General features: G+C 35.9%; 6 protein-coding genes across 9 annotated transcripts; 3 read left to right on the top strand and 3 right to left on the bottom strand.

Annotated features, from left to right (window-relative positions):
* Positions 1-721: 721 nt before the first annotated feature.
* On the top strand, positions 722-4,185 carry LOC113736677 (haloacid dehalogenase-like hydrolase domain-containing protein At2g33255). Its single transcript, XM_027263746.2, has 5 exons — positions 722-1,168; positions 1,508-1,550; positions 2,345-2,405; positions 2,931-3,065; positions 3,655-4,185. Exons 1-5 carry the CDS (start codon positions 733-735, stop codon positions 3,817-3,819), a joined length of 840 nt encoding a protein of 279 aa, XP_027119547.1. The 5' UTR covers positions 722-732; the 3' UTR covers positions 3,820-4,185.
* Positions 4,186-5,466: 1,281 nt separating this feature from the next.
* On the top strand, positions 5,467-7,397 carry LOC113737144 (uncharacterized). 2 transcript variants are annotated; one of them, XM_027264402.2, is made up of 4 exons: positions 5,467-6,267; positions 6,356-6,481; positions 6,825-7,019; positions 7,106-7,397. In XM_027264402.2, the coding sequence occupies exons 1-3, from the start codon at positions 5,701-5,703 to the stop codon at positions 6,978-6,980; spliced, it is 849 nt and encodes a 282-aa protein (XP_027120203.1). In that variant the 5' UTR covers positions 5,467-5,700; the 3' UTR covers positions 6,981-7,019; positions 7,106-7,397. The 2 variants fall into 2 exon arrangements, with proteins under 2 accessions (XP_027120203.1, XP_027120202.1); XM_027264401.2 differs by having other exon boundaries at positions 6,822-7,019.
* Positions 7,398-9,422: 2,025 nt separating this feature from the next.
* Positions 9,423-10,841, bottom strand: LOC113737960 (F-box/kelch-repeat protein At3g23880-like). Its single transcript, XM_027265091.1, has 2 exons — positions 10,838-10,841; positions 9,423-10,147 (listed from the first exon to the last, which is right to left on the bottom strand). Exons 1-2 carry the CDS (start codon positions 10,839-10,841, stop codon positions 9,423-9,425), a joined length of 729 nt encoding a protein of 242 aa, XP_027120892.1.
* A 1,005-nt stretch (positions 10,842-11,846) lies between these two features.
* LOC140003855 (probable folate-biopterin transporter 9, chloroplastic) lies at positions 11,847-15,454 on the top strand. 3 transcript variants are annotated; one of them, XM_072084579.1, is made up of 2 exons: positions 11,847-12,773; positions 13,841-15,454. In XM_072084579.1, the coding sequence occupies exons 1-2, from the start codon at positions 12,582-12,584 to the stop codon at positions 14,984-14,986; spliced, it is 1,338 nt and encodes a 445-aa protein (XP_071940680.1). In that variant the 5' UTR covers positions 11,847-12,581; the 3' UTR covers positions 14,987-15,454. The 3 variants fall into 3 exon arrangements, with proteins under 3 accessions (XP_071940680.1, XP_071940678.1, XP_071940679.1); XM_072084577.1 differs by having other exon boundaries at positions 13,830-15,454; XM_072084578.1 differs by having other exon boundaries at positions 12,597-12,801; positions 13,830-15,454.
* A 679-nt stretch (positions 15,455-16,133) lies between these two features.
* On the bottom strand, positions 16,134-16,802 carry LOC113737959 (uncharacterized). The gene has a single exon (XM_027265090.1). It carries the CDS (start codon positions 16,800-16,802, stop codon positions 16,134-16,136), a length of 669 nt encoding a protein of 222 aa, XP_027120891.1.
* Positions 16,803-18,836: 2,034 nt separating this feature from the next.
* LOC140038927 (UPF0481 protein At3g47200-like) lies at positions 18,837-20,682 on the bottom strand. Its single transcript, XM_072084576.1, has one exon. The coding sequence runs from the start codon at positions 20,348-20,350 to the stop codon at positions 19,028-19,030; it is 1,323 nt and encodes a 440-aa protein (XP_071940677.1). The 5' UTR covers positions 20,351-20,682; the 3' UTR covers positions 18,837-19,027.
* Positions 20,683-24,410: the final 3,728 nt, after the last annotated feature.

Below are 24,410 nucleotides of genomic sequence, written 5' to 3'. Positions count from 1 at the left end.
CTTTTTCCATAAAGATGATTTGAAACTGTAATTATTTAATTATTCTACCTCTTACAGAATAGGGGAAGAAAATTATGGGTTACTTCCGGTTGTATACCAAAGATGAAAGTTCTTTTCGCAAATAATCTGCTAACCCTTTCGCCAAAGATGAAAGTTCTTTTCATATACCTGTTGAGTGGTAGAAGGAAAAACTTCCATTCTCTAACATCTTCTTCTCCAGATGAATTTATTAAGTAACATTTGAGCATCTATAAATAAAGTGGAAGGCAAGAAGGAAAGATTTTTTAAATTCCTTAATAAATTGAGAGAAATGGAATGTAACAAAACAAAAATCAAAACAGAGGATGGCTTGGGTTTCATGAGGAATTTTTTTTTTCTTTCTCTCATAATGACATTCAACAAAAATAGCATCATTAGTGCAACTAGTTTATTTCAAAATTATACCTTACGAATTTCTCGTAACGCCGAGTTTTGGACTTACTATCTAATTATATGCTGTCAATACCAAAAAAAAGAAAAAACAACTACCCTTAAACAATAGAATTACTAACTATCAAGCTAACTAATATAATCTTTCAGGAAAAAATAATTAAAACATCAAAATCTTTTTTTTAATAGTAAAAAATTTTTATATAAACTTAATTCATATAAAAATAATTTATTTTTAAATTGTGCACACACTAATAAGAGTATCTACCACGCAGTCGCACACTCTATTATTCCCTTATCCAAATGTTCAATGTCGTTAATCCTCCTCACTATCACACCATTCCCACGCTCCCACTTGTATCCGCTCCCAATTTCCATCAGATGCCCTTGCTCCCCGCCCTTTCTAGAGCCATCTTCTCCTCCTCAGTTCACCCCCTCCCAAGGTCATTTTCGTCAATGAGCAACTTTGTCACCCCTTCCTCTTCCTCCGTCAAGGCCCGTTTGAGAGGCGTGGTGTTTGACATGGACGGAACCCTGACGGTCCCCGCCATCGACTTCCCGGCAATGTACAAGGCCGTACTGGGAGAAGAGGAGTATGTATCAATTCGAAAGCAGAAACCTTCCGGCATTGATATTTTGCAGCATATTGAAGATTGGAGCCCGGATAAACAGCGTCAAGCTTACGAAATTATTGCTGATTATGAAAAGCAAGGCCTTGATCGCCTCGAAATCATGCCTGGTCAGCCTCCATTTTTTGATTTTTAAGTTTCTTGGTGTTTTTGTGAGTTGATTCATCTGTTTTGTCCGATCATCATGCCTAATATGCAGTTAAAGAATGTACAAGTTTTTAGCATGTGGTACAAGTTGATACAGGGTTAGTCATAGTGGAGTGGCAGGAGTTTCTGCATTGTGACATGGAACTTTAAAACATCAAAATGAACAAAAAAAAAAGATCTTGGATTTGCGTTAATCCTGACCTTTTTGGATTACTTAGTTATTTAAAAGCATTTCAGTTAATTGCCATGATTACTTGATGTCATAACAAATTTAACTTTTGTACAGTACTATTGCATTTCAGGTGCTTCAGAACTTTGTGCTTTTCTTGATTCAAGAAGCATTAGGTAAAGTTTATATTGATCCCTTTCCCGTCTTGCATTTTTCTGCAATCTGGCTGTTAGAGCTATAGAGCCTTTTGTTTTTTCATGAATGTTTATACTTACAATTCTTAGTTTTTAGCACCTCTTGGTGTCATGATTGGGATGGTAAATGGATACACATCTTGTGTTAAATTTTCACTAACCAAGTTTACTGACTTTGCCCCTACATTTTTGATGAGATGTTTCCACTTTTCCCGGAAGACTTAATTGTTAGTCCATGATATCTGCAAACAGCAAAACTTTGAGTCCTATTATGGGGCTGTTGCTGCTAAGTGGAGTTTTGCACTAATTGATATTTGCTAAATTTGTCATGCTAATAGTTCTTTTTTCTTGTTGAATTGTTGATACTTGGCGATTGGATTGAGGATTTTTCTATAAGCTAGACTACCGATTGCTACTCAATTCATTCTTTCAACTAATAATACATAGTACTTCTGTTCACTTTCCTATACTTTGTTTGCAGTTTCTTCTGAATTGGTAGGCTTGGGGTTGCACATCAATAACTCAATATTGAGCCATCTGGTGTGTGAATGAGTTATGGTAGCTTGTTTTTAGTCCTCAGCATTCAATCATGCAGCAGAAACAATTTTGTTCTTAAATTTGTATTCCATTAGGTGTAATTTTTTTTAAAAAAATTAATGCTCATTGATTTAAAACGTAAAAGACTTGGGAGTAATTAACTGTTTGACTATTCATTTTCTGGACTTGAGTCATTTCTGTCATTTGATTCAGTTGAAATTTTCTGATTGGATTTTCAGGAGGGGATTAATAACTAGAAATGTCAAGACTGCAGTTGATTTGTTCCATGAACGCTTTGGTGTAAGTTTTCCTGTGTTTTATAACCTTATAAAGATAATTGGTCCTTCATATAGACCTGCTTATTTGCCTTATTACATGATAAAACTTCTGAGGAAGGAAATATGTAAGCATTGATCACATCAGAATAACCTGTGCTGTTTTCAAGTTAATTTCTAATTTTCTCTTCCCTTTTCTGTTTCGTTTCTGTGGTCATCATTTTTTGGTTTGAGTTGGGAGTGGATGGATGGGAAAGTGGCGTTCTAATCCCGTTTTGTCTTTCGCTTTCTCTCTAAATATCTCCATTAACTTATGCAAATGAGAACAAATGCATACAAGTTAGATACATTTTAGTTCTGTTTCTGTTTCTGTTTCTATCTTTCTTTTTAAAAACATTCCTCTTTCCTAAGTTTCATTTGCTGAAAAGTATTTCTAGTTCTTTGGAACGTATCAATTTAACAGCAGAATCTAGTTTTGCATCAGATATTCTCGTATTTGTTTCTTAGGGTTGATGCTTGTAACCTTACTCCATTTTTATTGTTGCTGCAGATAACATTTTCTCCAGCATTAAGCAGGGAGTTTCGTCCTTATAAACCAGATCCAGCACCGCTGCTGCATATTTGTTCAACATGGGAAGTTCGACCTAGTGAAGTAATGATGATAGGAGATAGTCTTAAAGATGATGTAAGCTCTTCTCCAGTTGAAAATTTCAATTATGTGTTCAGCCCAACTTGAACATTGGGGATCAACTGTGTTATTTGCTTCTTCTTCTTATCTTTTTTTTTTTCCTTTTAAATTCCTGTGGGGGATTTTTGAGGGGTAATGGTCAATGAACCATGTCTGACTAGGTCATGGTTTCTAGATGAGGAACTCTGTTTCTTCCAGTATGGATACACTTTATCAGATGAATTTGGTATCATACAATAGGATTTGCGATTGGATATTTGCAATGCTGTTGAATGTTCTCTATTTCAAAACCATTCAATCCATTTAGCACAACTTCAGTTTTTATTCATACAGTCTTTTCTTTTTCTTTGTAATTATTATATACTTCTCTTTATTTTGCTTCAAATTTGGGCAAATTGAAAAATACATGTGCTGTGTAAATTGCTTACTCGCTATTGTCGTTGCACTTCTTGTATCATTGTAGTCTTTTAATGAGATTCTTGCTTTTTATATAATTGTGTCAAGTAAGAATTTCTGACAATGTCACCCAATTTACCGCACGCTCACCATTTTGCATTGACTGATTCATATATTGCGCCCTTTGCAGGTGGCTTGTGGGAACCGAGCTGGCACTTTTACATGCTTGCTTGATGAAACTGGGAAGTATGACTCTCCAAAGTATGAGCACGTGGAGTATAAACCAGATTACAAGGTTTCTTGTCTAGCTGGCATTCATTCACTATTGGAAGCAAACTTTGAACTGGCACCTTGAAGGCAAACTCGAGGGACAGCGCGGCACAAAACCGATTGCATGAACAAAGCTAAAAGTGGTCCTAATGTGATCCTCTACTGATTATCCAATGCTTTTTGGGTAGAAGCTCTTTGAAAAATGAGGAATAAAGATCACATTTTGATCAGCGAAATGATCAACTTTTTAGCTAGCTTCATAGTATATTAGCTGATGAATGGAGCTCTAGATGGCCTTTACACAGAAGGCAGTTTGTATGTAATCCTGGACAGGTTGGCCATTGCCTTTGATGTGTGAAGCCAACACTTTACTATCATACTCTCCAATGAAGAGGAAGTTATATTGTTGATATATTTGCCCTAAATAATGTTGAATTAGTTTTTAATCGCATTATATCTTCAAAATTTTCCTCTTTCATTCCATTCTTGATGACGAATCTTTCAGCCGTTTGACATATTTGTCCTTTCAATTCTTGTTACAAATATGTTTTTTTATACAAGGTAATTAAGATAGATCACAATATGGATAACAACTAGCTGAGTTACTAAAAATTCCTAACAAGTCAAGTTACTAAAAATTCCTATTATACTCGTACTTTTTGCACTAACAGGACAGGATTGGACATCAATCCTAAAACATATACTAATCTAAATCTGCCAAAATATACTTTAATATGCTATAGGGATCCAAACGAGAAAAATAGTGGAAATGGAAGAACCATATGATGAAAAAACAAAGGAATTTCGCCATTTTGGTCCTGAACTTTTTTACTGAAACCAATTTCATCATTGATGAATTATTTTAACCAATTTAGTCCTCTAATAAGTTTTTTACTTTTGACGTTATTTTACGCAATCCGCGTGGACTTATAGGGGCATAATCATCACACTGGTCTAATCTTCTGCAATTAATAGAGGTACTTTAAAAAATATCAAATTTCACCATCACAAATCACAAACAAACAAAGTTAATTTAAAAAAATATATACCAAATTTCACCTTCACAAATCACAAACAAAGAAAGTAAAATTTCAGAAGCACCATCCCAAAGTAAAAGCCTATCTATAAGTACTTTAACAAGATTTTCACATCCCCAAATCTATTCATGTGCCAACGTAGATATATAATATTAAGAAAGTAGACCCCTGCCCTCAAATCCTTCCTGTCCGTATACATTATTTCACCATTCCAACACACTATGGTACTAAAATTGACCTGCTAATACATAGATTAAATATTTTAGATTCGAAGTTAATGTTTACTTGATCTTGTTGACAACTTAGCCTGATTGTTGCCATCCTTGTCACCTTAGCTATCATCCATTGCCGGAGCTTCCAATCTTCCTAGTTCATTTCTGGTCGCCATTGTGATTTCGAAGAAGCCCTAGTTGTTCTCCCAATTTCTTCCATTTCTATTCCATTTTTTGAAGTTAATCACAGAGTGGGGTATTCACCTGTTAATTGCAAAAGATTTGATCAATGTCCTGATTATGCTCCTGTAGGTTCACGAGGATTGAATAAAATGTGGTCAAAAGTCCTACATTGAAAGTAAAAAACTTGTTAGAGGATTAAATTGGTTAAAACAATTCATTAAGGACGAAATTGATTTTAGTAAAAAATGTTCAGGACCGAAATGGGGAAATTCCCAAAAACACAAGAAGGAAAAATAAACAATCGGCAACAAAAGACTCTCAATCAGAGAGTAGGAGGTGCTGGAACAGGAAACCCTTCTGGGAGGTTGATGTCATTTATCCCTCAGGTCATTCACCAAAATTATGTATATATAGTTAATAGTCATCACATTTTCAAAGGCATTTCAATATCTTGTGTAGAGTATTTCCCCGGTCGGCTGAAATAAGAAAATCTCCCACCTGTAAAACGCAAAATTGACGAGCAGTTATCAGGAAATGGAACTCTTCCAAGAAATTCAAGAAGTAGAGGAATCTGGTTTTGATTCTGCCGCCGTCCGCCACCATCTGAATTCCACCACCGTCACTACCCCCACCACCCTTGAGACGTGCACTGGCTGTGGTTCCATAAAGAGAAGATCACCTTCCTCATCTTCATTTTCCCAGGAACCTTCTCCCAAAAGGGCCACCCATTATCCCCCTCCATCCAGCACCACAACAACCAGCACTTCTCCGCCACTATTACCATCACCGCCACCATCTTCTTCCAATGCAATGCATGCCAATAATCTCCACCATTCACTCTCTGAGACTACTGCTTTAACTCAGCTGACGAATCCCCGGTCACCTGACTATTTGTCCAAGGCTAATGCTGATATATCAGCATCTGCATCACCATCTGCGGTGGCAGTGGGAGCCTCACTGACATTGCCACCACTTCCTCCGGTGACCCTTTGGAGGCCTCTATCTGATCACACTTCTTCAGAGTTTCAGCCAACGCCTCAGCCTGCAAGAAGAACCCTGTTGAGGTCTCCAACATCTGATCAAGAAAGTCTTGAATCCAAGGTTTGTTCTTGAATGTTAAAGTTTCTGTCTTTTCATATTGGATTCTAATTTGATTGCCAAGTAAATTGATTTTTGTTTAAATTTGCAGAGCTTGAAGAAAATAAAGCAGAAATTGAAGGTAATGAGCCAATGGGTAGAAAAAGTCATGAGAGAAGAAGATGAAGAATATACACATTCTGAAGAAGAAAACTGCAATATCAATTCCAATTCAAAGGTTTGCGAGTGTTTCTTTTTTAATTTGCTTTAGAGTTTGGGTTCCGTATGAATTTGCTTCATAATCAAAAACATTATTTTGGAAGCTTGACAGGAACAATAATTCGAGTTAATTGCAGAAAGACTAACTTGTATCGGTTCCATGATTTGCTTTCCTTTTATGCAACTGCAGTTTTAGTTTCTTTCTAATCTTGTTTTTGATCGTGTGCCTGAATGACTGATGCCAAAATGAGTAGCTTGGGATAGTTCTTTGCTGTATTAATTATTTGATGGATTTGTGTTATAACAAGTTGATTGGTAATTTTTCTGGCTTCAATTATTGTGGTGTTTTATTGCTGCAGCAGGATGCATCTGAGAAAGGCGCAGAGGCTCAGCCTGAGGAAGCTGTGTGGGTTGAGAAGACAAATGGGGAGGACTTAGTTCTTCACTTCAAATGTCCCTGTTCCAAGGGCTATGAGATTTTTCTTTCTGGAAACACCTGTTACTACCGATTAATGTAGTCCTCCATTTTAGTGGCAATAATACTTAAATTTTCTCAGGTCTTATATCTTACTGCCTTTTATTTCTCATTGCAGTTTGCTTTGTGAGGTTAACAATTCACATTTTGCTTTCCATTCTGCTGCAGGTTGACTCAAGGCTCTTTCAAAGAAATTGCCTTTTAAATTTGATTGGACAGAGTATTTTCCAGAATGGTGGATTTGTACATTGATTTTCTGATGGAATACTTTTACAGTAGTTGGTCTGATTTTACATCTGGTTATCTAGGCAAATCTAGTTTATATCCTTAGTGAATTTGTTGTAGAAGTAGAAATTGTAAGTTGTGTACAGGGAGGATAGATGAAGAATTCACAAATTCTTTATAGATAGCTTTATAGTAAAACTGTGGATGAATCTATTCCGTTACTTCCTTTTCAGTTGTTTTTTTTTTCCGGACCTTTTCAGTTGTTTACTTCATGAAATAACAAGGCATGAGAATACATTCTTTGGAGTCTTATCAAATGACCTTCTGACCATGATGTCCTTACCTTATCAATGCTAATGCAACAGATATGACAAATAGTGATAATCATGATAATGATGTTGTATTTAAAAGTTGCATTAGGTGATAATGCGCTGATATGACAAAATAGTCTTAATCAATTGGGACCTTCAACAAACTCACAATGATGTCTCACTTGAACTATATTCATCAAACATCATTTCTTGCGATTACTTTTGACGTGACTGCATAATTATCGGATATCACCAATATATGCAAAATTAGAAGGTAAATTGCAAAATTGAAAAATGTGATTTTAAAGGAAGCATTCCATAAAATATTTGGCTAGCCAAACCAAGAGCTTTGAGTATAAACCTGTGATAGAATTGAGGGGCGAAGGACTAGCATATTTAACATGTGATTAGCATTACATTGGCTAAACAAGGAAGTCACAAAAATAGAGCACAAAGACCAATGGCCTGATGGAGTGATGGCCACCACAAAAGCAAGTGATCAAGAATTAGAATCCTGCTCGGTATCAATTGTTACTTAATACGTGACTTCTTTTAAATTCGTCGGGTGCTTGGTGCACCCGCTGGTTTCTAAGGTTAATTTCGTTTGAAATCGTTTGTTCCGAGTTTTGTTTATGTTCCGTTTGTTCTATTTTTATTTAACTACCACGTGTATTGATTAATAACTCTTATTATAATTCTACTATGAATAAATCTAACAATCAATAATTCTTAAGATTCTGTTGGGGGATAATTCCAAAACATGATGCACGTGATAGTTAAATAAAGGCAAAACAGAGACAAATTCAATCTAACTATTACATGTATTGATTAATAACTCTTATTAGGATTCTATTATGAATAAATCTAGCAATCAATAACTCTTGAAATTCTGTTTGAGAGTAATTTCAGTAATATAATACACGTGATAATTAAATAAAGCCGAAACAGATGAAACAAAGAAAAATTTGAAATGGATGATTTGAAGCGGGTTAATTTGGACCTCTCTCAGCTCTGCGGTTCATTTGGGCTTGTCTCCCATTCCTATGCATAACACAAAAAGCTGAAAAAAAAGAAGGCACAAAACATCTATGATGACCACATGTCAAAGTCATATGGGCCATGGGCACATGAACATTCCCGCCGATAATTATCATATCAAGACCACAAAGCATTATCCAAGGCCTATAGGACAAAGCAAGTACCATTTCTCTTTGTTGGCTGAATGGGTCCCTTCGAATCTATTTAGAAAAGACTAATTTTCTTTTTCTTTTCCACCAAAACTTCCCAAAAAAATTACAGCGGCCAGCGTCAACATCTCAAGAATCAGCCTTGCAATTAACTAATAATCTAAATACAGTAGCTTATTTGTCTTTCCTTAGCTTAAAAAAAAAATACTAAATTTATACATCTAATCACTAAGCCTCTCGAAGCCTCCTCAGCTCTGGTTTTATTTGGATAGAATATTATTTCAAATAATTATTTGGTATGATTATTGTAACATTTTTTTTGAAATATGATGTATGTGAGATAAAAAAGTGATTGAAAATATAAAAAAATAAATTGAAAAATATTCTTATGATGCAAGTGAAAATTTTTTTTTCTTTCTTTCGAATTTGTACTCGAAAAACAAATTATAGGACTTGAAGTTCTTGCCCTTGTTCTTCTATTCTAGATGCCTCTCTTCTATCTTAACTAACTCCTCTTACTTTTTCCAGTTAGATTCCATGTTGAGAAGGCTAAAGCTTCAAATACTTTTTCTTGTCGTGTGAGGATTCAGAAGGTCTCAAAGCCTGTTTTTTGATCTGCATACATTGCTTCAGCTCCAAGCCTCAATCCTTAATTCTTCAAACCATGCTTTGTACATAACTTTGCATTGACTCTAGAGCAATACTCTTGAGTTCTTAACCATCTTGCCTCAAGTTCTCGTGCTCAAAAGATCTTGTAAAACTTTAAGACAATCGCATATTTAATCCATCATGGGCATCAAGCAAAACTAAACTTTCATCATACATAACCACCTTAAGAAAACCAGGAAGATACCGCAATTTATATCTCATGTCGAGATTCTTGTATGTACCATCTTCTGGATTATAAAGTACCAAACTGGACTCAAGTTTCAGCAATAACTCCCCCCTCTTTGTTAAGAACACAGGTTGGACATCAATGTCGAATCCAATCCGACATTCAAGACCTGCAGGATAGCGAATCGAGCACATTTTGGTCCAAGATTGTGTAGCTCCATAGTCGGTCATAATCCAGACATCTACCTCGGGAATTTGAATCCAAAGGAAAGCAAGGCATCCTTCCCCTAGAACTCCTATACTCCATCCTTTACCACTCGACTTTCCCTTATAATTTTCGGGAAATTCTATCACCCCACAAGTCTCATGAGCCAAATCAAAACTAACAATTTTACCAACAACTTTCCGTGGACGATAGCGATCTTCCTCCTCGGGACGAAAATTTGCGTTCCAATGGAGCTTCCCGCCAACAAAACATCCCCCTTTAAGTTGCCAAATGGGATAGTTTATGGAATACTCGTTCCTCTTCCAGGAATTAGTCCTTTGACTATAAATTTCAACAACTTGACCCTCAGCATTCTCAAACGGGCTGGCACGGAAAAATGCGATCAATTTGTAATCATCGTGCAACTCATCATACCCGAACCCATATGCTGCAACACCAGAATTCCCAAAATGAGGCAGTTGGTAAAACAATTCGGGAATGGATATTGAAATTCGATTTCCAAATTCTCAATTGTCGATAGAATTACCCCAATTTCATAGTTTAATTAAATATTTTGATATTTCATGCCTACTAATATATCATATTACATAATAACGTATTATTCAATAGTGCTATAAGTTATAATTTATGCTTATAAACAAATGTGTGACCTTAAAAACGTATTAATTAACATATTAATAATTTTTATATTGTAAATTATATATTAAATATCTTTAACTAATCCATATTAGAAAATCAATCTAAAACTTTGGATTGAAATTGATGTTGACCTTGTTGAAAAAAATAAAAAAACTAAAGTATTGAATAATTTTTTGACCGAATTATCGATTACCTATCCATGAACACCCCTAGTCACAGCATGAAATGTTTGATTTAGATAAAGTATTTCTCCTGAAACTATATTTATTAGTGGATAGATCGTAGATCTAATACATGGCAAATATGATAAAACCAGAATTGGATTGCGGTTTATTTGCCAAAATATATTTGCTTACATCATCATTACAATTTTCAACGCACCTTTTTATCTTTCCAATTACCTTTTTATCTCACATACATCACATCACAAAAAATGCTACAGTAAAAATATCTCTAATAATTCACAATCCAAACAAACCCATTGACACATGGACAATTTTGCTTTGACCATTATGCCTATGAAACTATTGGAAACCATTATGTGCCTGGTTGCAACTGAGTATTGTCTTTGAATCGTGATAATCATGTTGTATCTAAAAGTTGCATCAGGTGATAATGCGCTCATATGACGAAATAGTCTTAATCAATTCACAATTATGTCTCGCTTAAACTAAATTCATCAAACTTCATTTCTTGCGATTACTTTAGACTTGACTGCATAATTATTGGATATCACCCTGTTGTTGTTGAAAGGTAGGATATATGAGATATGATATATGCGAAATTAGAACATAAATTGCAAAATTGGAAAATATGATTTAAAAGGAAATATTCCATAAAATATTTGGCTAGACAAACCAAGAGTTTTGAGTTTAAAACTTTGATAGTTCTGAGGAGGTGAATGACCAGTACATTTAACATGTGATTAGCATTACATTGCTAAATAAGGATGGCACAAAAATAGAGCACAAAAACTAGTGGCCTATTAGGCCGATGGCCACCACAGAGGCACTAGCAAGCGTCTTTGTGGGATGAGTGATTAAGAGTTAGAACTTGTCTCCCATCAAATGTCACTTAATTTGTGACTTCTTCTAAATTCAGTGAGTGCTTAATGTATTTGTATCTAATTCGATGGTGATTCAGTTTCTGTCGATTTTTAGAACGTGGTTGGATGCAGTTGGACCATCATAGATGTATGGCACAAAAAAAAAAAATCAAAAACCAAAGTAGAGGACAAAACAACCATGGTGACTGACTTGTCAAAGTCATATGTCGGACACCAATAGTCACTGTTGTTCCTCGGCATGGGCCGTAGGCATATGAACATCCCCAGAAGCCCACAAAGCATTGTCCAAGGCCTAAGGCGTGTGTAGGACAAAACAAGTCCCATTTCTCTTTGTTGGCCGAATGGGTCCCCTCGAATATATTTAGAAAAGACTAATTTCATTTTTCTTTTCCACCAAAATTTCCCAAAAAAATTACAGCGGCGGAGCGGCCACCATCAACATCTGAAGAATCAGCCTTGTAATTAACTAATCTAAATACAGTAGCTTATTTGTCTTTCCTTAGCTTAAAAAAATACTAAATCTAAATATCTAATCACACTAATCAGTAAGCCTCAGCTGGAAGCCTCTTCATCTCTCTCTTTCTTTCTAAACTGGTCTCAAAATACAAATTATAGGACCTGAGGTTCTTCCCCTCACTCTTCTATTCTAGATTCCTCTCTTCTATCTTGGCTAACACCTCTTACCTTTTCCAGTTAGATTCCATGTTTGAAGACTAAAGATTAAAATGCTTTTTCTTCTTGTCTGAGGATTCAGAAGGTCTCAAGTCTATCACAGACCTGTTTTTTTTATCTACATACATTGCATCAGCTCCAAGCCTGCAGCCCTTAATTCTTCAGACCATGCTTTCTACATTGGTTTTCAGTGGAAAACCAGTATGTTCAAGAATCCAGAATCCCAGAAAAGATCAATCTCGCTATCATTCAATCACCAAAATACAGTCTTGTCAACAGCAAAATCCCAATACCGAGAATTCTGTCAGCAAGTTTTGGACAGGGCCTAGGCCTAAACCCCACCTCATAAACCCTTTGATAACAACTACTGAACAGAACCCTGTTGATGAAGCCGCTAAAAATGGAGCCTTTGAGGGAACAAATGGTTCTCTGCAAAAGGGTTTTCAGCAGATGTTGGTTTTGTGTGGATTCGGATACTGGGTGAATGGTTTCAGGTGCTTTCCTTGGTTGGGACTCAACTTTCATATGGCTAGTAATCTTTGTATGCAGCCTTCAAATCTGCAGATGGTACAGAATTTTGGTAGTCTTCCAATGGTGGCCAAGCCTCTGTATGGGGTATTGTCTGATGCTCTGTTTATTGGGCGGGCTCGTAGAATACCTTATGTGTCCATTGGAGGTAACTGTGCTTCCCCATACCATTTTTGGTAATATTCTGCTGCCAAAATTTAAAGTTGAGCTAATCGCTTTGCTGTTTAGCCATTTTTTTTTCTTTGTTTTTATTTTGTTGTGAGATTGGTTGATTAGGTATTTGATTGAATTTCTTTTTCATATCCTTTCTTGCTATTGAGGTTTCATATGCTTAACCTTTGTAACATCTACAATTTAGAAACCCCTTTTGTGTATTTTTATGTATCTGATTTACTGCATTACAATTTTTTTCTTCAGAATGTATGAGGTTCCGAGGATAATATAGGAGAGGAGTATGGTTGATAGAATTTTTAACTTCCTGTAATATAAGAAAAAAGAAAAACTGAAATTAAACTCGTAGTCAGAAGAAATGTGTGACTCAAGCAAAGCTTTTGACTCCTTTATCACATGTGATGATGCACAAGGACACTGACTTTCAAATTTGGATGGCTTTTTATTTTGCTTCCCTTTTGCCACCTTGTTACATCAGTACGTGAACTGGAATTCTTAACTTTTGTGATTGTATCCGTTTAAAGTTAATGCTAGCTGGCATTATTGAATGTGGCCTAGAAAATTTGTAAACACTTGAGAACAATCATTGTCTTTGAGGCTAAGATTGCACATATAATTTCATATTAAAATGAATGCTATATTGCCAGAAATATTTGGGTAATTATTTAATGTAAATGTTGTGTATCAATTTGTCAGAATATTTTTTAAAATTTATTTTAATTCTCTGAATACTTCATGGTTGATATCACCAGAAAATCGAGTCATTTTTTGGTTGTGTTTTAAAACACATTATCCTTTTGATGGTTGATGGTTATTTTGTGGTAGGTTGAAGCCTTGTGGTCTGATCAAGCATGATACCTGATATGATTTGGGTTCTGTCTTATGTTATGACCAGAAACTTGTGCTTATTGTCTGGCAAACTTGTATGAAGTGTATGTTCTGGTAAATTTGATGTACTAGCTCTCTAAGATTTTGTTAGCATGTTGTACAGGCATTGTAGTGAAAGAAGTTAACAATTTATTCTATGGGTTAGTCTTTCTTCAGGTTCTGTCTTGGGGATCGTTGGCATTAATTCCAGTTGCAAGTGAAGCTCTTTCAATTCTTCTTGCATGTGTTCTGCTCAGTAATCTTGGGGCATCTATTGCAGAAGTTGCAAAGGATGCTCTTGTTGCAGAGTACGGTCAAAAAAACAAGATGCCTGGTCTGCAATCATATGCATTCATGGCCTTAGCAGCTGGTGGGATTCTAGGGAACTTGTTAGGTGGTTATTTCTTACTACAAACTCAGCAACCCAAGTCCATGTTCCTATCATTTTCTGTTTTACTGGCTTTTCAACTTACCATAACTCTGGGAATGAAAGAGGATTCTCTTGGTTTACCTCAAACATCAAGTCACTCTTTGGTGAGGAAATCAATCTCAGAAAGTATTAGAAAACAGTACTTTGATCTTCTGGTTGCGGCAAGGGAGGAGAGTATCTCTCGTCCTCTCATCTGGATTGTTGCTTCCACCGCAACTGTTCCAATCTTGTCAGGCTCCATATTTTGCTATCAGACGCAATGCCTAAATCTTGATCCATCAGTTATAGGGATGTCAAAGGTGATTGGCCAGTTAATGCTTCTTGTGATGACTGTATCGTATGATCGCCTTTGGAAACATGTTCCCATGAGAAAACTAGTTGGCATTGTGCAGATTTTGTATGCTTCCTCAGTTCTTCTTGATCTTATACTTGTGACACAGGTGAATCTTCGGTGGGGGATTCCTAATGAGGCTTTTGTTTTTTGCTTTTCTGGAGTAGCAGAAACTCTAGCACAATTTAAGCTCTTGCCTTTCCATGTGCTTTTTGCAAGTTTAGCTCCACCTGGCTGTGAAGGATCTTTAATGTCTTTTCTGGCTTCGGCTTTGTGCTTGTCGTCAATAGCTAGTGGTTTCTTTGGTGTTGGATTTGCCTCTGTTATTGGCATCACATCTAATGATTACACAAGTTTACCTACCGGGATTGTCATGCAATTTCTTGCAGCATTACTGCCATTGCTCTGGATTAATCGAGTGCCTGCAACACATCCTTCAGCTGAAAAGGAAAGGAAGAAAGGTAGGAGTATGAGGACCCGGAGAACTAGAAGGGTGGGGAGAGTTGGATTTGGTTCAATATACTCTTATAGACGTGAAAGAGAACCTGACTTTCTGAGGTGAGAATCTAGTGCAAAGTTCTGGTGGTATTGTACAATTATCCATGAACAGAAGCACAGAATTCAGGACGCTCCTCATCTCCCCAGATTTCAACTCATCAAGTTTCTGTGGGATAGGTGCGTTTTGCTTTTGAAACGTCATAGAAGACATTGGCAAATTCAATCTTAAGCGAGCTCTGAGAAGAAATTTCCACTGATAGCAAGCTTGGATGTTCTGTGACCTTTCCAGGAGACATAACTCAAAATAGACCTGATTGGTAATAAAAGTTAGCAGGCTCTGTGAAGTTGCCTTACAAAAAACTCTCATGCTGATGAATAAATGAGCCAGGTAGGAATGCTGTTCTAATGTTTGGTTGTACACGAACAGATAACACAGAAGATACCATGTTTGGTTGGGAAAATTCAACCAACATTACTTGTGGAATTAAGCATCCCAGAATTGTATATGCAAGTTGAAAAGAGTTTTTTTTCATCATAGATGTTAAAAATTTCTTGTTTATCAGAAACACATGGAAAAGTAGTTGAGACGAGATTAAGACTTAACACAATTAGCTTCGTCTAATTTGGTTACTGCACAGTGCCCTCCAGAGTGGAAAACATTGTCTGCACAATTGTTTAGTATAATCCCTTTTGCTTAGCTCTTGGCACAGTTTGTACTAAAGAAAGCTTTGAACAAAACATCATGTGCAACTGATTCTGAATCAGAAGAACCGCATAAAATATTGAAAAATTTATGTCTTGGATAAAATACATAGTCATATTACACACAGATAAAGGTTGGCTTGTAGGCCAGCATAAGCGTTTTCCCTCATAAGAGCACAAGCAACTGGCTAATGGACTTTGTTTGCATTAATGAAAATTAAGTTTCTGGGACAGGTTACAAGAAGAGGAAAAAGAAGCCCAGCGAAAGAAGAACAAACAACCTTCAAATGTCTATTTTTCTTTCTTGTAGTGTTGCAGGATGAAAAATTGGTCTGTACAGAGTTTAGGAGAAGCAACAAAGTGGCAGCCAGAATGGAAATAATGGACCACTGGGTCTTGAGATAATTCTTCATCAGGTGCGCCTTCCAGATATTTGGTTGCCAGCTAGACTGCTTGTTAACTGTCTTAAAAAGTCTCAGGTAGCAGAAGCTATCTGAGAGTAGCACATCCTAGGCAAGTTTGCTAAACATGGTAGAGACAGCTGCATCATCACCTATCCAATTTCTTACAATCCATCTGTGGCGATGCTTTTCAACATCCCCGTCAGAATCAATTAGGAAGTCCATGAATGTTACACAATCAGTTACACATCTGTAATCCTCATAGTCGGTAAGAATGTATTCTTCGTATGCCACTAAATTTCTGAAGAAAGTTTCTGTAACATCTCCAACAGGAAAAGGAGGGATTTTTATTACCCCATTTTTGAACGTAATGCGGAGCCATGATATACTTTTCTCAGCCTTCTCAAACTTAATTACTCTTAGTTGTAGCCCCAAGGTGGATTTTATGAACTCAAATGGGGGATTATCATATAAATCCTTGATTTCAGGAAGTGTTGCAGCAAATGAATAACACCAGCTTTTGTGCATGAGATCAAGAAGATGAATGGCCTCACCATCAGAAATTCTTGAACAGAACTGAAGACCATCACAATGCGGAAAAAAATCATTGGTAAAATAGAGAATTGCAAGATCACTAGGGTTCTCTTCCCTGTCTGGAAACTTAGTCATGCCAAACAACTGAACCGGGAGAAATAGGGGCAGCGCTGATTTCGAATAATAATAGGTCTCTGTGTACTGATATTTTAAGCCATCCCATCTGGAAGATGGAATCCTCATCATTCCGCAATTCACACTGGTAGGATTTCGTTAAAAGTATCGATGAGGAAGCAGCCATCTAGGCACATCATTTCCACAAATTCGTCATTACTTGGACTGATTTCTTCTGCATAACACTTTCGAGTGCGCTCTTCAAGCTGTGACGAGGCTACTATGTATCTTTCCACACTTGACTCGCCCCTTTGAAGAAGAAGCTGATGCAAATACCACAGCTTATGCTTTTCCATTTTTGGTAATTTACTTTTAGCATGATGATAAGGTCCAATAGCAACAATTTCTGGTTCGTATGCCTGAGGGTTGTGCCTCCGTAGCCCGTCACGGACTCTGAATATACATTTCTCATTTGATGTTTCTGATATCTGAGAAAGCTTTCGATCGAGACCAGTAGAAATAAATTTTAGCATTTCTCCGGGCACCCTCTTTGGAGAATAAAATGCTGCACGGAAAGATTAACAAAATCAGTCTAATTAAGTTGATTGGCAACTCCTTGAACCAGGTTTATACTGATTTGCGGGTGCTGATTCTGACTTTTAAAGGTTTTTATCGTTTGAAGCTAGTCATCATGGAAAGTTAGGTAAGGGCTGAAAACAAATCAATGTCACCAGCCCTTATCGCTGGGAAGGATACACAATCCTGGCTATTCTATTGTCTTGTTTAGGCATTTGTCTTCCTATCTCACTCAATTGATCTAGTTAGAAATTGTACAAGTTTAGCCAAATATATGCAATTATCCTAGAAGATAAAAGAGGAAATGTAAATGGAATCAAAAGACAAGCAAAGGCTACTAAACAAAAAGTACGTATCAGACATATTTTCTGAGAAATAGATGAAATGCTTCAAAAAGACCTAAGGGGTTTATTAGCAGTAGGAATCTTGGATGCATACAGAAGAAAGAATATATCAACAACACTCTCAGTCAGTACAACTTTTATTAGTATGGAATGGTGAAACATGGTTATATACCAAGTTAGATATAAAACTCAGTTATAGGTAGGACAATATGAGGTAATATGACTCAATTCAAAGGAGAAATTTTTTTTCAACTAGTTCGCTAGTCAGATTTCCAATATATTTCACAGCAGAGAAATACTCGAAAAATTTACCTGGACAAGAGGAGAGTCTAAGGTGTAGCGATCTTGATCAGAAATAGAGAAAAAAGGCAGGTGGCAATTATATCAAGCTTTTAGTCCTTTGGGATGGGAAGCTCATAGGCAGTCCACTTTATACTATTATTGTTATTTTTATTGGTAAGACCACTTTATATTACGTAGTGCATGTTGTCACCATTTGGATATATTAATCTAGTGGCATATGTCTAATTTTACGTAGAAAAATGTAGTAAATCGTACAAAAAGAAAATTTAAGTGGCGTCATGGAAACATTGGCTGTTATCTTATGGACGATGAAGAATAAAAAGCTTTTTTTTTTTTTTTTTTCTGGTTTTGGTATACAAATTTAAATAGTTGAAAAATTCTTAAACATTCAGATAAGATCTATAAATTCTTAAACATTTTAATTTTCAAGAATTTTGAGATATGAGCTCATAGCTATTCTTTTCCAATAAATTTAATATGGCTGGAAATTTTTCCTTTGTAGAGAGAAAATAGTGAGCGACTGAGCCCAATGAAGAAAAGAGAAGAGAACAGCCAACGTTTAAGCCCTTTAATTCTTTAGAAACAAGTTCACATATATTCCTTAGCATATGCTTTGCTTCGCGAAGTGACAGCATGAGAAATGTCAGAACATTGGAGACAAAATTTCTTAGATAAAAGCCTTCTCATTTGCACCTAAGAACTACTTAAAATTTGCGTAAGTACTTAATTTTGGTACTAGCAAGCATGACAGATTTACTAATTGTACTGTTTCCTTTTTTGCCAGATGAATGCTAAAGGTTCATTCTTTAACTCTTTCTTTGTAGTTTGCTTAAAATCTTGCGCGCTTGACCTTTCCAGCTTTATTGGGTTCTCATCTTCATCCTTTGCATTTAGTAGTACTCTCCAACTACAATAACTACAATACATAAATTAAGTAAAAATTAAGATTAGTACCCCCACTATGGTCATACACAGACACAAATACATATACAGATATAGAAAATTATGTATGTATTAAGAAAATATACAAGACACGAGAGTCCTTTTACATCATACAGATCAAGAATTTGTTACAAGTACAATGACTTTATTCGTATTTAAGTACAATGACTGACAAATCACACAACTAGCTTACTTCTGTTTCGTATACTGTAGGATGGAAAATATGGCCTGCACACTTGTTAGGAGAAGCAAGGCACATGCAGCCAGAAACGCAATGAAAGACCACGGGTTATTAAAATATTTCCTCACTAGGTGCGCCCTCCAAATATGCCAGCGCTTGCGGGAGTACTCGTCCACATCATCAAAAATTTTGTTGTAACAGAATCTCCCGCCAACATGGACGTGTTTGCTTAGCTTGTTAAACATTGTAGAGAGTGCTTCATCACTACCTAACCAATTCACGATGATATCATGTCTGCGAAGCGTTTCAACATCGGATGGGGAATTTATGAGAAAATCTATGAAGATTATGTAATCACTTATACACCTCCATGTCTCAGTTGGATTAGACATATACTCTTCATATGCAATCAGGTTTCTGCAGAAGGGTTCTGTACGATCTTCCACAACTAAAGGAGGGATTTTAAGTACACCATTTTCGAAAGTGATACGGAACAAGGATTTACTATCCTCTGCCTTCTTGAACTTGATTCCACTTTGTCGGAGCTCACCAGCTGATTTTATGGTCAGAGATGAGTCTCTACGATTGGAATTCATGGTTGAGGAAAGTGTTTCAGAAAATGAGGCAGACAGAATTTTGTGCACGAGGCCAAGAAGATGAACCGCATTATAAGGTTCGAAGATTTCAGAATGAGAATTTAGACCTGGATTGGGCAAGTTCCCAACCAGACAGAGATGAATAGCTAGGTCAATAAGGTTCTCTTCTTCTCCTGGCGACTTGGTCATGTCAAACAGCTGAAGCAGGACAAAAAAGGGCAACTGATTCTCAAATAATATAAGGTCATTCTTAGTGGCATAGCGTAGCCAAAGCATCTGAAAAAGGGGGTCATTCTGCAAGCGCAATTCTGGAAGTCTCCTTTTCCTCAAGAACTCGATGACAAAGCAGCCATCAAGGCATAGCATGTCGACAAAAGCATCATCACTAAGACTGATTTCTTCTGCGTAACACCTTCGAGCTTGATCTTGACGATTAGTCAAAGCTATGATGTATTTCTCAGCACTCTCACCTGTACGACGAAGAAGCTCATTGAAGTACCTTACCTTATGCTTCTCCATCTCTTCCAGTTTAGGCTTACCGTGGTGATAAGGTCCGATGGAAACCACTAGTGGTTCGTATGCCTCTTCTTTTGCACTTCGTAGTTGACCATGGATTTTGAAGATCGATGGCTTCTCCGATGTATCCAGTAGGTCAGAAAGCTTTTGATCAATTCTAGACATCTCTTGTTGAGTACATATAAAAAAGAGGAAAAATTGCTGCGCGCGATAAAACATCAAGAGAATCAGCCAATTGGGGAAGGTATGGGTTGGGAGGGGAAGTGTGAGTAAAAGGTCTTAGGTTTGAATCCTTTCACTTGCGCCATAAAAAAAGTTTTTTTTTTTTTTTTTTTTTAAAAAGGAAGGATCAGCTAATTTAACCGTCAAGGTTGATTCCTATTGGAGTGAATCTTAAGGTCCGAGCTAGATAACCGTCCCTAAAATTTTTATTTTTTTTTTAAAATACCTTGTCAGTGACTAATGACATTTTGTTGTTTCTTGGGTACAGTTAACTTGCACCAGAACATGCCTTTTGATCAGACAGTAGATTAAAATTCTCTGAATGATAAGCCAAGCCTAAAATTTGGCTCCAAACCATATTGAATATAGAAGCAGTCAAAGATGAAGAAAAGGAAAATCTTATTCATATACCAAAGTTAATTTACAAGATATAGATGAAAGCTCTGAAGCGCAGTCGACGTCAGATGATCAACACTTAGCTAGACAAGAAGGTAATTGCGAGCATATACATGGAATCTATTAATGCTTAGAAATTTAGTTTGAGCCTGTGTAGTCCGTACTTTAACAGTGTGGAAAATTTTGTCAAATTGTAGTTACCAAGAATGTACACTATCAGCTGGAAAAATGTTCCTGATGCTAAGAATCATAATGAGGACACAAATGTTGGATTTTCTATCTCTTATGCAAACTTTTTTGGGTAGGTCTTGTGCAAACTAAAGACAAAGAAGAAAAGTTTATGAAATTCAGAAATTATCAGTAACTTACCGTTCTGTGTTTCTATACTTCCTGTTTAAAAGATGGATGAAACATGAATGATGAACAATTTTTTGTTTTCAGAAAGGACTCCCATGTGGGAAGCCCAAACATACAATGCTAGTTTTGTTGTTAGGAATCCCGAAGAATGAAGATAGAGCTCACCGAAGTTGGAGAAAAAGATGTAAGAATATACGTACTTGCACAAGTAATGTATGTATACCGAAGATGATTCCCGCGTAATGCCAACTTCATGAGTTGACTTTAACAAAGTAGAGGCTTAAACCTTTTTGTACATCATTAACTCGGAAAATTATATATAATCCTGATGAAAATTAATGGGATGAAATTAAAATTTCTCAAAAAATTTTACATAGAAAATTGAAAATTTCCTTTGGCATGGTAGCTCCGCCAGTTGTTGGCTCGTTTGGCTATATAGATTTGTATACAAATGATAAGGGCAAGGGGAAAGCTTTACTTTTTACTGTAGACACAACATTTAAAACCTTAGCTCGAACCAGCCGGTCGAACAGATTGAACCGTCAATTGGCCTGTTTTTCAATTTAAGTTTGCTTCAAAATTCAGTTAGTATAAATTTTACATTAAATCAATTTAACCAAACGGTTCAACCATTGAACCATTGAACCAGAACGATTTTGTGAAACCGACCGATTCAATGTCCAATCTTAATTAAGTCAATAATTTTGAATTTGGTCAACTGATGTCATTAATGACATTCTAAATTTAATATCTTACCAATTATCCATGCGTAATTATCTCCAATTAATTAGACAATAACAATTATTGCCTTATTCTACTTATTTCTCGCTCTTCTCCATAATTATATATTAACTCTTGTCTAAGATTTATAACATATACAATTATCTTAGTTTTTTTAATCTTGAATTCATTTCATTTATTTGTTAATGCCTTTTAAACTTTTAATTTTCATCATATAAAGTAGTATTCATATAATTTAGGAAACTTAAAAATATGTGAAATAATATTATTTTAATCTTTAGCTTATAAAGGCTATTTTTTAGTCTCAAACAAATAATACTACTTAGAAGAATAGAATGAGAATCGAAGTGATTATTTTTAACAATATGACCTAAGTTTATACAAATATTTGTTTGTTTTTAGATGTTTAATATTTATTAATAATAATTATGATGTATTAATGACATCACGGATTAATAATGGATAATTCAATGGTTCAACCAATGAACCTTGACCTATTCATTTTTCTGGATCAATGAACGGCCTAGGTTTCAGAACCTTGCATAAAAATAGAACATGTCTCATTAAGCTAACAAATTAAATCTATGTAAACAAATATATCTATCTGCATGCAACTAAGATTTAGGCTCTTAAATAAACAAGAAAGCAGATGATGATTACAGGTGTACATGTCTGTATGTATACAGATACAGATACATATGTGTATGTGTATGTGTGTGTATATACACACACACATACATATATGTGTGTGTTACCAATGCAAGAGAATGTCAGCACATGTTGGCCGTTGCACTTGTTGGACTGTGGTGGTTTATAAATTATTAGATTAAATCCACTAATTAATGTAGAAGGTAAGTGAACAATCTTATTACACTTAAAAGTGTTTATAATAATATCACTCACAAAATGAACTTATAGTAGATACAAAATAAACATATATGTATATGTACATGTATATATGTATGTATGTATACTAACCTGTTTCCAACGCAAGAGAATGTCAGCACATGTTGGCCGTTGCACCTGTTGGATTGTGGTGGTTTATAAATTATTAGATTAAATCCACTAATGCAGAAGGGCAAGTGAACAATCTTATTACACTTAATTATTAGATTAAATCCACTAATGTAGAAGGTACTCACAAAATAAATTTATACTAGACACTATCAAATTAATTTCATTATCGAGAATATCTATTCTAATTTTATCAGAGCATCACTCTTGAGATGTTTGCTCAAAGACTCACACAACTACTGAGTTCATTTATTTATTATCTTCTCCTGAACTCTGGTGCATTTTAACGGAGGAAATGAACCTCTATTTATACTAATAAGCAATGTTTTCAGAACCGGACCGGACAAGCATAAGCAATTGTCCTCGTCACATTAAATGCTAGATTCCTAAAAATCCTCGTCTAAGTTGGCTTTAGATTCAAACGTGACTTAGCAGTAAAACAGTTCCCACGTCCAAATTGCAAAAATTTACCTCTGCCAATTCTCCTAACAAACTACTACTATTCTAAAGAAAGAAACAAACTCACTAATAAACACAAATTCATAAATGAATGTGGCCCATCGGATTGTCATAAGTTAGTGATCACTTTTAACACTTCCCATCAGCACTGATTTTCCTCGTAGTCTCTTGAAATTTTATTAACTTGGAAGGAGTTAAACTCGTAGTCTTTGTGAATTTCTGTAGTTTTCGTTTTTCTCTTAGGATGTAGGGATCTGGATGGTTCCTTGGCGTTGTGTTCTGGTTGTTGATGAATAAAAAAGGTTTGTTTAAAAAAAAAAAAATATGTTTGCAACTTGGTCATTTGTGTTGACATATTTCAAGTCAACTACACCTTGCAACATCCTCTCTCAAACAAAGTTCGCCTTAGCTCTCTGTTATTTTTTAAAGCAGTTTATATATTTGATCCTTGAAACTAATTTAAAGCCTCACAATAGTACTTCAAGTTTATTATTTGTTAGTCCCTAAACTATTTTTAAAGTCCCATTGGAAGTCAACGTCTACTTTTAAATCTTCGCCATTCACCAACATATTCTTTTTCTTGAGCATCAGGCGAGAGGTTGAGAGAGTGAGAGAGTTGATGAGCATTAAAATCTTCAAGGGGACGTTCCTTTGAGTTGTCGGTGGGGATGTTGGGAGAGTTGATGAGCATTTAAATCTTCATGGGGACGTTCCTTTGAGTTGTCAGAGGGGAGGCTGGAAGAGTTGAGGACCAGATATCACCATCTCACCAACCTCTTATATTCACCATTAACCAACATATGCCTTTTCTTTTTCATTGATAAAGAAGTGATTTTGAAAAATTAATCTTGATGATCGATATGTATAGTTCTCCACGTTCTAATTAGTTTTTTTTTTTTTTTGAAATCTTATTCTGTTACAAGGAGGGGTCTTGAGGAAGGGGATGGTGGAGGGAGAGGGGACGCCTCTTGCTGTTAATCCTCGGGTGTGCCTGCCTGCTATTGTTTGAGAACCTAGCCAACCCAACATTAAGCATCCAACTGTAATGAACTTCCTGCATGTGGTAAACCAGATATCTGTGCATAATTTT

The sequence above is a fragment of the Coffea arabica genome, chromosome 3e, assembly GCF_036785885.1.
Source record: "Coffea arabica cultivar ET-39 chromosome 3e, Coffea Arabica ET-39 HiFi, whole genome shotgun sequence".
Taxonomy (NCBI): Eukaryota; Viridiplantae; Streptophyta; class Magnoliopsida; order Gentianales; family Rubiaceae; genus Coffea; species Coffea arabica.
The sequence above is the reverse complement of the archived record's forward strand: the minus strand, read 5'-3'. Positions and strand labels throughout refer to the sequence as shown.